At 45.4% G+C, this 13,448-nt stretch overlaps 1 protein-coding gene across 6 annotated transcripts in view; it reads left to right on the forward strand.

The window, feature by feature from the left end:
- cnsta (consortin, connexin sorting protein a) overlaps nt 1-13,448 on the forward strand; it is a 106,428-nt gene that overhangs the window by 31,106 nt on the left and 61,874 nt on the right. For 2 of the 6 annotated variants that reach the window (XM_085979799.1, XM_085979795.1), the window contains exons 1-2: nt 7,934-8,736; nt 10,941-11,397. In XM_085979799.1, the coding sequence (XP_085835925.1) occupies nt 11,010-11,397 (388 nt within the window). In that variant the 5' untranslated portion in view covers nt 7,934-8,736; nt 10,941-11,009. Of the gene's footprint in view, nt 1-7,933; nt 8,737-10,940; nt 11,398-13,448 lie in introns of those variants that run through there. The other 4 variants (XM_085979796.1, XM_085979797.1, XM_085979798.1 and 1 more) reach the window with 3 other exon arrangements.

Consider the following 13,448-nt stretch of genomic DNA (forward strand, 5'->3'; position numbering starts at 1 on the left):
ATTGAATGGCGAAGCAGGCTCGAGGGGCCGAATTGCCTACTCCTGCTCCTATCTTCTATGTTTTTATGCTTCTGGACTCAATTTTGAGTGCAACATTTCAGACTATAACCTCTGCCCCTATTTTTTTCAGGCGGCAGCTGTTGATTCTGCCATCCCCATTTGCAACATTTAATCTCTCCTGCCTTCCACCCTATCACAGACCCTCCCTTTCTTCCCCTCCCTCCGCACCTGCTTAAAATCTGTTACAATTCTAACTTTTTCAAGTTCTGACGAAGGGTCACAGACTTGAAACGTTAACTCTCTGTTTATTTCTCTGCACGGATGCTGCCTGACCACCTGAGTGTTTTCAGCATTTTCTGTGGTTATTACTATGCTAAGGAGGTAGTTTGTGTTGTGCGGGTCTCCAAAAACAGCCTCCATTATTATTTTCCCTTAAACAGGATGATTAATAACTTTGGTGTTTATAGATTAAAAATTGAATAGCACAGTATTAGGCTTGTGTGTTCAATGTGTTGAACAGATCAATTGATGTTGCTAAGGTAATGTTGTAGCGGTACCACCGAGTGTCCCTTACTTACCGTACATAATTCCCTTTAACGTAACGATGTAGCCGGTGTGGGGCTTTCCTCTGGGAGTGCGGGCGAACGCGATGACGCGGGTTAACGCGATGATGTCACGTCGCACATCACGTGACCGCCCCAAGCGCGGGCAAACGCGATGACGTCATCACGCAAGTCACGTGACTACCCAAGCGCGGGAAGAACACGATGACGTCATCACGCAATCCACGGGACTACCTACTCAGTCCTCGTGGCGTCTCCGTCTGGTGAAGACCTATTTTATGGCTCTCCTGTACCTAGCTCTGCAACCTGTTAGAATTCCTCTGTTCCTGCATTAAAAACCTTTTTGATTGTTCTCCTGGAGTCGAACTCGATTATTAAGTAGGAATTCGTCCAATACCTACATCGGTAAACCCGAATACCTACAATGTAACTATTTTTGAATTCATGGTGACTCTGTTGCATCTCTGCTGTAATAAACCAAATACCCTTTGAAGTCTAATAATGTTGTTTTCATCTGAAACTGAAATTCTGTTCAGCCAAGTTTGCTAAATCGAGAAGTTAAAACAATAATTATTCTTGTTAATTACAAGCACTTGGCTACATATGGTGAAGGCAGATTATACGCAACTGATCAAGTGAAATTATTGTGGGTGATATTAACTGGCAACTGCTTAATGTTACTTCTCTGCTATTTTAACAAAGGCATTATCTCATCTATATATATAAAACAGTATGTCTCTCTCGTCTCTCTCTCTGTCTGTCTGTCTGTCCGGCTATACAATCAAAAGTTATAGAGCGTACCTACACATGTGTTATATCAAAAGAAAGCTCATCATTAGGGGACTCTTGTAGGCGTATTTACTTTTTGGTCGGACAAAAATTGTTCGCACATTATACAAAAAACCTTCAAAATTCCACTCATTATCCACTCATTAGCATTGACTGACGTCAAGGTCGACCAATCCTGTGCCGTCATGATTGACAAATCCTACAATTCAGTCACCTGATGGTTGACCAATCGGTGTGTGTGTGTGGGCGGGACTAATCGTTTTCATCTCGGGGATCTGTCAGCCATTATACAGCAGCCAGGGCAGCTAAAAACTTTGGTAATCCAGGTCAGTTTCTTTTTTAAAAAAAAATAAGATTTACCAAAAATGTTTTATAAGTACTTTAACTTTCATCTTTGAAGGTATTAAAAGCTAGAAATGTTTAGGTTAAAAAACAGTGCAAAACGGGCCTAGGCTTCTCCAACTGCCGACAGCCCAAATCCAGTACCAGGCTCCCGGCCCACACATCCACCAGGCCCAAAAAAGCCCTGGAAACTGCCGACAACCCAAATCCAGTCCCAGGCTCCCGGCCCACACATCCACCAGCCCCAAAATTGCCCTGCAATGCGGGGCTCCCCTGCTAGTTTAAAATAAACGGGTAAACATGATCAGGTTAATATCACTTAAAGTAATGGACCAAGGAATGTCATACAGTAGTGTCACCAATAATAGCTTCTACGCCTGAGTTTTAATACTAGTTTTATTCTTTGATTGAAAATTGCATTTCGTATGAATTGCTGCAGCCTAAAGTGACTGTTTTATTGCTGTTACATGGCAGTTGTTAGTTTGTGCTATTTTTTGCGTTTTTTTTAAGTGTACATTTACAGTACTAAGTATTTTCAATGTAGCCCCATGGCATAATCTGTATATTATGTAAATCTCATTTAAATACTTGATGTGTCACAAGTTGATTTTTCTTTTTGAAAGCTGTTGTGTGTTCTACATATTTGGTAATCGGTTCCAACTGCAAATGAAGTGCTGCCAACCAGGTCCCCTCGCACTTGCTTTCATTCATTGTAATCTTTCCAAAGCAATAATTTTTGTAAACCGTGCAGCAGTGTGACTTTGCTTAAGGGGTAGAAGGAAGATTTATTTTGTTCTGTACAAATTATTCTAAAGTTTTAGAGGTGTAGAGGTTTACATATTAGTGCACCAATCAGTCTGAAATTCTCAAACGACAAAAGGCCTTCTGTCCATCACTCCATCCAGAGTCCATGTGTGATTATTCTATGGTGGACTTTCTACCCACTATCACCTGTTGATTCTCTGCTTTTATATTGGTTTATTGGGGTCAAGGCTGCTGGGAGGAGGGAGAGTCTCATTCAATTGGTGACAACTCTGAATTAAGTTTGTCAGTTTGCGAAGGCCTGCAAATCTGCTTTTACTTGGTATTCTTGGCTCTTGCCTTATTGGATTTGGTAAGCTTACTTCAGGGTTGCTGAGAAATAGGTCTGCATGAGAAATAAGCAACACCAGAAACCCAATATAAAAGCAGCTTTTAAGGAATACCCAAATTTCTTCCACTATCTTGCTAGAACAAAACCTAAGCAGTGCTGTTTAATATCTGTATAACCCTTATCTGCTAACTCAACTTGGGCAGCAGCACTTTGGAATTACGTAATCTTAGCTGTGCTTTATACAGTAATTTCTTCCATGCCTAAAGCATTCCCAGCTCTTTGTGGTGGGTCTGCTAGTTGTTGTAAAGGAATAAATAGCAAAAAGAATACATACACTAAATGCAGTATACCTTAATGAGAGAAACGACAGGAGGTAGAAGTCTTTGGGAGAGTAATGGGGAAATACAATACCATAGCAGATAAGAACATGTTTTAACCTTCTTTCCACCAGCGCCGCACTCTCGGCAGACTCCTTTGAGAGGGTGGCAGTACAAGTTCAACAACTAGAGTATTACTAATTTGTTGGGTGTAACATTTTCCATAAGCCATCGGCTGTATTTTAAAATTTAATTATGACCAGCTTTCCTGCATTTCTTTCATCAATTCACTATCTCCACTCTTCCATAAATGCATTTGTTTTTCTGCTCCCTGTTATTTATAGCTTGTATACTAGAGAAAGAAAGAACTTTTATTCATATCGGACCTTTCAAATTCTAACTATATCCCAAAGCTCTTTGCAGCCCATGAATTACTTTTAAAGTGCATACACTATTGTTCTGTAGGCAAATGTGGCAACCGGTTTGCACAGAGCAATGAGATGAATGGCCAGTTAATCTGTTTTTAGGTGGTGATGGTTGAGGGATAAATGTTGCCCAGAACAGAAAATGTATCATGGGGTCCTTTATGGCCACCTGAACAGGCAGATGGATCTTGAAAGATGGCACCTCCGATAATGACTTCGGAATTGCATGTTCATAATTGTGCTTTTGTTCCTTTTAGCACTGCCTACACCTGAATTGTCAGCCAGCATGTATTCAGTTCTGACGAAAGATCATCGACCTGAAATGTTAACACTTTCTCTCACAGATGTTGCCTGACCTGCTGAGTATTTCCAGCATGTTCTGTTTTTATTATGTATTCAAGTCCTGGATTGGGGCTTAAGCCCACAAACGTGAGTTAGAATTGAAAGCTGGCACTAGTGTATAAGAGGAAGAATTTAGGTCAGTGTTTGTAGGGATTGTTATCTTGCGTATGAATCAATGGCCCAGAACTTGGTGTCGGGGGCTTGCCGCGCGTGCAAGCCCCCGATGTGCACTTACCCGGCGCGCCGACATCTGAAACCTGGCCCGCAGTGGATTTCCTGTCAGTGGCCCGGTTCTGATGTCGGCGCGCTGTGCTTACCTGATCCAGCGGCGTAGTTAGTGCGATGTGCCGGCTGGGATCAGGTGAGCACTGTTTAGCCAATCAGGGGAGGGGAAACTTCATTCATAAGTTTGAGAGTAAGAACTGTCAAACTCATGAAAAGTACTGCACCCCAAAACACTACTTAAACTTTAAATAAAATTTTAAAAAACATCCCAATCATTAAATTAAGTATAAATAAGTTTAAAAAAATAATTTAAACAATTTTTTTTTGTTGAAAAAATAAATTTTTAATAAAAAGGGTCTAAAACTAAACTTACCTTACTGTAGATTCTTTAAAATAATAAACCTGTGGGGAAAAAAAATTCTAAATTGCACTAAAACACCACTTACCTGTAAAAAATAAATACTTACATGTGCTTTTTACAAGCGTAAAGACCGGAGGCCTTTAGACATGCGCAAATCCCCCAAAACAGAGGAAATCCAAGACGTACGCGCTGCCCCCTACAGCGCACGCACTAGCCTCTTCACCTCTTGGGTTAGAAGAGAGGAAATGCCGGTTTTCAGCGCATGCGCTGTGCATGCTGAAAACCGGCATTTCCTCCGGCCAGACGCGTGAGTACCCCTTCCGTACTCACGCGTTTGGGGAGGAATTACTGCCCCATTGTGTGCCAGCACACTAAGCGTTTCTGGGCCTTGCCCTGCCCCATTGCCGGCCTTCAGCTCTGGCTTCTATGCTTGACTTTATTGGGATGAGGCAGCAGCATACGCAACAGTCAACGTGCGCATTTAATCCAATCTCCTGCTTACTGGAGAATGAACAGTGGTGTCTTGTGGGGCGACTCCATGGAATTGTATAACAACACAATTGGTGAGCAGGAGATTAAGGACCAGTGCAAAATTGTGGTTGAAATTTGAATCTGTTGCTGTTTGTCTCCTAGGAGGTCGATCAGAGTGTCATTGTTCGAGGTACAGTTCCATAGAAAGCTAGCATTCATAGTCGTCTTTCCATTTTTCTCAAAATTCACTATGTGCATATCATCAGAATAAGAGAATCTCGTACACAATATATTTTTTTATCAGATTTAATATTCCAATCGGCATTAAGTTTGAAAATAAAATTGAGCACTGCTGATCACATTTTGCTTCAAGCAGTTGGACATTGCCAATTACAGCACAATCTCTGCTGCATCAGCGGTTACGCCATTTAATGACTATTTAAATTGGGATGAAAAAACATAGCAATCAAACTGAAGTGTTTAGGTTTTTAGAACACCGTGTGAAGTGGGCTACTCCTTTGTAAAATATGCAAATAGACTTGTACTCATTTATTTTATAGTCTGATATTTGACAAAACAAAGGTTAGCTTGTTGAGACACGAAGACAGGTGCTTGTTCAAGGGGTGAGGCAGGTATGTGTTAAAGCATTTGTGCATGATATAGTTAAACCAAGAAATATTTCAGAAAGGATTCTTCATATTCATATTGCTTCCACAATTTTGACTGTCAGTACTGCAGCTTTGTTAAAAATCATTTAAGAGAACAGCATGCGGTAACTATTAAAATGTAACTTAAATTGGAACTTGAACAGTGGGATTAAAGTTTTCTTATGATTAACAAATTTATTAAAGAAACAATAAATTTGGATTTAAGAACATAAATAGGAGCAGGAGTCGGCCATTCGGCCCCTCGAGCCTTCAATAAGATCATGGCTGATCTTCTACCTCATCTCCACTTTCCTGCACTATCCCCATATGCCTTGATTCCCTTAATATTCAAAAATCTAGCGATCTCTGTCTTGAATATACTCAACGACTGAGCCTCCACAGCTCCTGGGGTAGAGAATTCCAAAGATTCACCACCCTCTGAGTGAAGACATTTCTCCTCATCTCAGTCCTAAATGGCCGACCCCTTATTCTGAGACTGTGACCCCTGGTTCTAGACCCCCCAGCCAGGGGAAACATCCTCCCTGCATCTACCCTGTCAAGCCCTGTAAGAATGTTCTATGTTTCAATGAGATCACCTCTCATTCTTCTAAACTCCAGAGAATCGAGCTTCTTCCTTGTCCTCGGGACGTCCCAAAGTGCTTCACAGTCAACAAGTTACTTTTTGAAGTGAAGTACCAGTTGTTAGGTGTGCAAAAGCCAATTTGCACACAAAGTCCCCACAAGCTGCAGTGAGATAAAATTTGAGTTAATTTGCGTTGGCTCGGATATTAGAGTACTACCCACAAACCAAGCTAACACTAGGTTGTACATTTCAGTGCTTATTTTTCCAAGTCATTAGATTGGCAGTTGGATGAATCTACACTTTTGGTAGGAAATCAAATGACACCAAAAATATTCCTCTTGTATCAGATTTCTTTTCTTAGTAAGTTATTCTGATTCCTCAGGTTACTGTAGGATCCTTTTTGTATAAGCTTGGCTCAGTTGGTAGCACTCTGTTCTCTGAATGTTATGGTTCAAGCCTTACTATGGACTTGGACACACAATCTAGGCTGACACTTCAGTGCAATACAAAGGAAGTGTTGCATTGTCAGAATTAGACACAAACCAAGCCGGTTCAGGTGGATGTGTATTTAAAAAAAAAAAAAAACCCTCAGAACTACATTTATGTTTGATTTGATTTTTACTTCCAACTTTCTCCCCTCGCATTCCTGAAGATCGATTCCTTCACTGGGGTACAGTTTCAGGGCAACAGTCGCCCTCTGGTATCCAAGTACCCATTGCTCATGTGTGAGCCTTGACGCTGTTTGTTGGCTGGCAGGCTATCTGATTAAGAACATCATAACCAAACCTATTACCATCACTTGGTACTCATACACGTGCATTTTCAGCAGAGGTCTTGTGATCAGGCGCAGGATCATTGGCTTTGTGTTTCCCCACCCTTTTCGGGAAGAAATTGTACTCCTGCTGTCCTGACTGAATCAGCATAGATTGGCGATTGAACCTCGCCCCTTCCTGGTCTCGTACACAGGTTTTACTTCAGAGTCATTGAGACAGCTAGAAATAGGATTCATATTTTTCTTCCTATTTTTTTCTAAGAAATATTCCTGTTGAGGTTATCTTTGAGGGAAACATAGAAACATAGAAGATAGGAGCAGGAGTAGGCCATTCGGCCCCTCGAGCCTGCTCCGCCATTCAATGAGATCATGGCTGATCATCCAAATTCAATACCCTGTCCCTGCTTTCTCCCCATATCCCTTGATCCCTTTAGCTTTAAGAAATATATCTAACTCCTTCTTGAATATATTTAATAAGTTGGCCTCAACTGCCTTCTGTGGTAGAGAATTCCACAGGTTCACCACTCTCTGGGTGAAGAAATTCCTCCTCATCTCTGTTCTAAATAGCTTACCCCTTATCCTTAGACTGTGACCCCTGGTTCTGGACTCCCCCGCCACCGGGACCATCCTTCCTGCATCTAGTCTGTCTAGTCCTGTTAGAATTTTATAAGTTTCAATGAGATCCCCTCTCATTCTTCTAAACTCTAGCGAGTATAAGCCGAATCGACCCAATCTCTCCTCATACGTCATTCCTGCCATCCCAGGTATCAGTCTGGTGAATCTTCGCTGCACTCCCTCCATGGCAAGAACATCCTTCCTCAGATAAGGCGACCAAAGCTGCACACAATACTCAAGGTGCGGTCTCACCAAGGCCCTGTACAACTGCAGCAAGACATCCTTGTTCCTGTACTCGAACCCTCTCGCTACGAAGGCCAACATACCATTTGCCGCCTTAACCGCCTGCTGCACCTGCATGCTTACCTTCAGCGACTGGTGCACAAGGACACCCAGGTCTCGTTGCACTTCCCCTTTTCCCAATCTATTGCCGTTCAGATAATAATCTGTCTTCCTGTTTTTGCCAACTGACTTGGGAAGTTTCTGAAACCTATAATATGAAGCGGCTGAATGAGAATACACAACAAAAGCAGAATTGCTACTAGATTAATAATTATCTCCACTGATGTGGCAGAACTGAATTAGCTAAGGCTCAATAACTTCTCCAAACCAGTCCTTCTGATATCTTCAGTGCTTCTGTTGAAACAAGTGCTACAAGGACAGAAAGATAACACAAGTAATTAATGATGTTTTGGAACTTTTTAAAGAAAGGGATGCTGATGGTACGGAATCTGTAAATAGGTCCTTGGGAGAAGTTATTGAGCCCGAGAATCAAGTTAACATTCACAGCTGAAATTGCTGAAGCATTCTGAGTAAACAATGTTATGAACTGATGTCCTCAACTTGGTTTACTTTCATGCTAGTTCCCTGTACTCAGTGTGCAAACATTCAAGTTTATCATAATTCTGTGACAAATTGTTAAATTTTAAAAAACCTCGTATATTTTGTTGTGGTTATTGTCTTTGTTGAATTCATAATTGTAAGAGTCATATTCATGCCATATGTTTCCTTAATGCTGCTACACGCCACAGTGTGAAAGGAACATGAATTATGTCCACAATTACTGAAGACATATCGTCGATGCTTGACACCAAATCTGGGTACGGCGGCAAGGAGAGGCCATGTGCTTCCCACAAGGTGGAAGGAAAACCGGTGCAGTGAGTCACTCGCCGTTCTATTTTGAACTGCATTGTAAGTGACCAGGACACCGGTTGGAAGCTAGTCATCTTAGTTGTTAAATGGTGTGGTCATTTTAGAAATTTTCCAGAATAATAAGTAAATAGGGCTGTTTAGCAAATTGTGTCACTGGTGATTCTGGGGGAACTTAAAAGAATTGGTACTTGTGCTAGCATTTTCAGTGTTTTAAGCAATGTTTTCTGTGATTTCGTGTTTTTAAACCAAAGCTCTGAATTTCCAGTTCAGTCAAGCAGAAAAGCCACTGCGCTGTATCTGTATTTTCATGTACAGAAACACTCCACATGTAGGAAATTGTACAAACTTCAGCATAGCTTTCACCTTTTACTGTGGTTACAATATTCAAATACAGTTTTATGTTGCATTGAGAAAGCTAATTAAAGTTGAGGGCATAATTCCAGCAAGTGACTTAGCAAATAGATTTATTGAAACGCAAGTGATATTTGAATTTGCAGTCTGTTCCTACCGTGCATGAGGTGCTGCTACCATTCAAAATATTCTTTCGACACAGGCTTAAAAACAGAAAATGCTGGAAATACTCAGCAGGTCAGGCAGCACATGCGGAGAGAGAAACAGAGTTAACGTTTCAGGTCTGTGACCTTTCATCAGAACTGGAAAAAGTTAGAGATGTAACAGATTTTAACCAGATACAGATACAGAGGCAGGGAAAGGGGGGAGGAGAGGAAAGAATAAAAGGGACGGTCTGTGATAGCGTGTAAGACAGGAGCGGTTAAATGCTGTAAATGGGAATGGCAGAATCATCAACAGCTGCTGTCTGAAAAATAGGGGCAGAGGTTCTGGTCTGAAATTGTTGAACTCGATGTTGAGTCCAGAAGGCTGTAAAGTGCCTAATCGAACGATGAGGTGCTGTTCCTCGAGCTTCGTTGGAACAGTGTAAGGCCGAAGATGGAGAGATCCGAGTGGGAGTGGAGCGGAGAATTAAAGTGACAGGAAGCTCGGGATCACCCTGTCACTTAAATTCTCCGCCCCACTCCCACTCTGTCCTCGGCCTCTTGCACTGTTCCAATGAAGCTCAATGTAAGCTCGAGGAACAGCTCCTCATCTTTCGATTAGGCACTTTACAGCCTTCTGGACTCAACATCGGGTTTAACAATTTCAGACTATAACCTCTGCCCCTATGGCAGCTGTTGATGATTCTGCCATCCCCATTTGCAGCATTTAACCTCTCCTGTCTTCCATCCTATCACAGACCGTCCCTTTTTTGTTCTTTCCTCCCCTCCCCCCTTTCCCTGCCTCTGCACCTGCTTAAAGTCTGTTACATCTCCAACTTTTTCCAGTCCTGATGAAAGGACACAGACCTGAAACATTAGCTCTGTTTCTCTCCCGGCAGATGCTGCCTTACCTGCAGGTATTTCCAGCATTTTGTTTTTATTTCAGATTTTAGCAGCTGCAATATTTTGCTATTGTTTCAACACGGGTACTTCTGAGCTGTAAGATTTTATCAAACACTTCTGATTTTCTACAAAATCCTGTTGGTGTCCTTTGGATGTGAAAGCACAAAACATGCTGTATATTTTTACCAGTTAAATGCTGGTTTTGAAAGACTGTATATAAAGTGAGATAACCAGTATCCACCACCTTAAACATTCACTCCCTCCACCACCGGCACACCGTGGCTGCAGTGTGCACCATCTACAAGATGCACTGCAGCAACTCGCCAAGGTTTCTTTGGCAGCACCTCCCAAACCCGCAACCTCTTCCACCTAGAAGGACAAGGGCAGCAGGCGCATGGGAACACCACCACCTCCAAGTCACACCATCCTGACTTAGAAGTATATCGCCATTCCTTCATCGTCGCTGGGTCAAAATCCTGGAACTCCCTCCCTAACAGCACTGTGGGAGTACCTTCACCACACGGACTGCAGCGGTTCAAGAAGGCGGCTCACCACTACCTTCTCAAGGGCAACTAGGGATGGGCAATAAATGCTGGCCTTACCAGCGACGCCCTGATCCCATAAAACAATTTTTTTTTTTTTAAGTATTAATTGAGACCCGTGTGAAGTTTTAAAAGGCAGTTCTTTGTGAGTTGTACATCAAATTGCTATGCTGTACTGTACCTGAACAGCATATTGGGATCTTGGTCATATCCTGAAAAAAATCTAGTTACAGCTCTGATATGGCCCTGATCTGAAATTAATAATTCCCTTAATCTATGGCTTTTTACTTTATTTTTTTACCAGGCATACTTTTTTTTTTTTTAAACTGAAGAAAATTGATGGTCCCAGGCTGGGCTGTAGTAGAAGGTTCTCATGGATGAAGGAGGATCGATTAACTTTGAACTTGATGCAACAGGCTGTAATGAGACACTGGAAAAGGCCAGTGCAAGCAGTCAGCTTACCCCGCTAATTTCAGATGAAAATGAAAATAGGATTCGTGAGGCACAGATAGTGTCACCGTGCAGTAATGACACAATGGGAGGACTTGAGTGGATCAAGCAAGACTTGATCAACAACAATGAAGACCTTGACCAAAGTGGCTTTGCGATTACACCAAGTAACTGTATGGAGGCTGTTTGTGATGATGAATCCGAGGTTTGGAACAGCATTGCTAACCGGAATGCTGAGCTGCCATTGGGGAACAAAACAGTTAGGAATTGCGATTCAGAAATGGAAGGAAAATTGAAAATCATCCCTTCTGGTAAGTTTACAGTTGGCATCTTTTGCTGCCCAAGCAAGTAAAAAAAAATAAAAAAATAATAATAATAATTTGAGAATTAAGACTTGAAACCTAAAAGCGTGCATGTAACAAACTTAAAATTAATATTGATTCAGTCTGTTTTGTGTTTTTTCTAAAGTTTTCTTGCCTATTTTTCCTTGCTATTCTCACTCCTCCCAAAGATGGAAACTTTTGCTGAGATACAGTTCCAACTTTAGCTGTCACCCTTTATCGTCACATAGCCATTTATCATGTTTCAGTCCAGAACACTGATCTGCCACAAGCTATTGAACAGTGGGACACATCTTCTCTAATTCCAATCTTGTCCTCACTCTACCAACGTGGGTCACTGAGAAACAATCTGGAGCTGAAACATTGGCTCTTTTTCTCACTGTCCCTTTACCTTCCCCACCCCCCTCCGTCTGCCTTCTCCACCCTCTCCTCCCCCCCCCGCCTTCTCTTCCATCCTCCTTTCCTCCCCCTCCGTCCACCTTCTCTCCCCCACCACTCCCTCCGTCATCCTTCCCTCCCCCCACCATCCCCCCTCCGTCCTCCTTCCCCTCCCCCCCACCCCCTCCGTCCTCCTTCCCCCCCCCCTCTCCCCCCCCCACCCCCCTCCGTCCTCCTTCCCCTCCCCTCCGTCCTCCTTCCCCTCCTCCCCTCCGTCCTGCTTCCCCTCCCCTCTGTCCTCCTTCCCCTCCTCCCCTCCGTCCTGCTTCCCCACCCCCTCTGTCCTCCTTCCCCCTCCCCCTCACCCCCTCCGTCCTCCTTCCCCTCCCCCCCACCCCCTCCGTCCTCCTTCCCCCCCCCCTCCCCCCCACCCCCTCCGTCCTCCTTCCCCTCCCCTCCGTCCTCCTTCCCCTCCTCCCCTCCGTCCTGCTTCCCCTCCCCTCCGTCCTCCTTCCCCTCCTCCCCTCCGTCCTGCTTCCCCACCCCCTCTGTCCTCCTTCCCCCTCCCCCCTCACCCCCTCCGTCCTCCTTCCCCCCTCCCGCTCCGTCCTCCTTCCCCTCCTCTCTGTCCTCCTTCCCCTCCTCCCCTCCGTCCTGCTTCCCCTCCCCCCACCCCCTCTGTCCTCCTTCCCTCACCCCCTCCGTCCTCCTTCCCCCTCCCCCTCCGTCCTCCTTCTCCTCCCCCCCCCCCCCCCGTCAGCCTTCTCCTCCCCCCGTCAGCCTTCTCCTCCCCCCCCGTCAGCCTTCTCCTCCCCCCCGTCAGCCTTCTCCTCCCCCCCGTCAGCCTTCTCCTCCCCCCCGTCAGCCTTCTCCTCCCCCCCGTCAGCCTCTCCTCCCCCCCCGTCAGCCTTCTCCTCCCCCCCCCGTCAGCCTTCTCCTCCCCCCCGTCAGCCTTCTCCTCCCCCCCGTCAGCCTTCTCCTCCCCCCCGTCAGCCTTCTCCTCCCCCCCGTCAGCCTCTCCTCCCCCCCGTCAGCCTTCTCCTCCCCCCCGTCAGCCTTCTCCTCCCCCCCGTCAGCCCTTCTCCTCCCCCCCGTCAGCCTTCTCCTCCCCCCGTCAGCCTTCTCCTCCCCCCCGTCAGCCTTCTCCTCCCCCCCGTCAGCCTTCTCCTCCCCCCCGTCAGCCTTCTCCTCCCCCCCCGTCAGCCTTCTCCTCCCCCCCCGTCAGCCTTCTCCTCCCCCCCCGTCAGCCTTCTCCTCCCCCCCGTCAGCCTTCTCCTCCCCCCCCGTCAGCCTTCTCCTCCCCCCCCGTCAGCCTTCTCCTCCCCCCCCGTCAGCCTTCTCCTCCCCCCCCGTCAGCCTTCTCCTCCCCCCCCGTCAGCCTTCTCCTCCCCCCCCGTCAGCCTTCTCCTCCCCCCCCGTCAGCCTTCTCCTCCCCCCCCGTCAGCCTTCTCCTCCCCCCCCGTCAGCCTTCTCCTCCCCCCCGTCAGCCTTCTCCTCCCCCCCGTCAGCCTTCTCCTCCCCCCCGTCAGCCTTCTCCTCCCCCCCCGTCAGCCTTCTCCTCCCCCCCCGTCAGCCTTCTCCTCCCCCCCCGTCAGCCTTCTCCTCCCCCCCCGTCAGCCTTCTCCTCCCCCCCCGTCAGCCTT

Source organism: Somniosus microcephalus, chromosome 3 (assembly GCF_052327205.1).
Source record: "Somniosus microcephalus isolate GS21.2 chromosome 3, FLI_Smic_1.0, whole genome shotgun sequence".
NCBI classification, from domain to species: domain Eukaryota; kingdom Metazoa; phylum Chordata; class Chondrichthyes; order Squaliformes; family Somniosidae; genus Somniosus; species Somniosus microcephalus.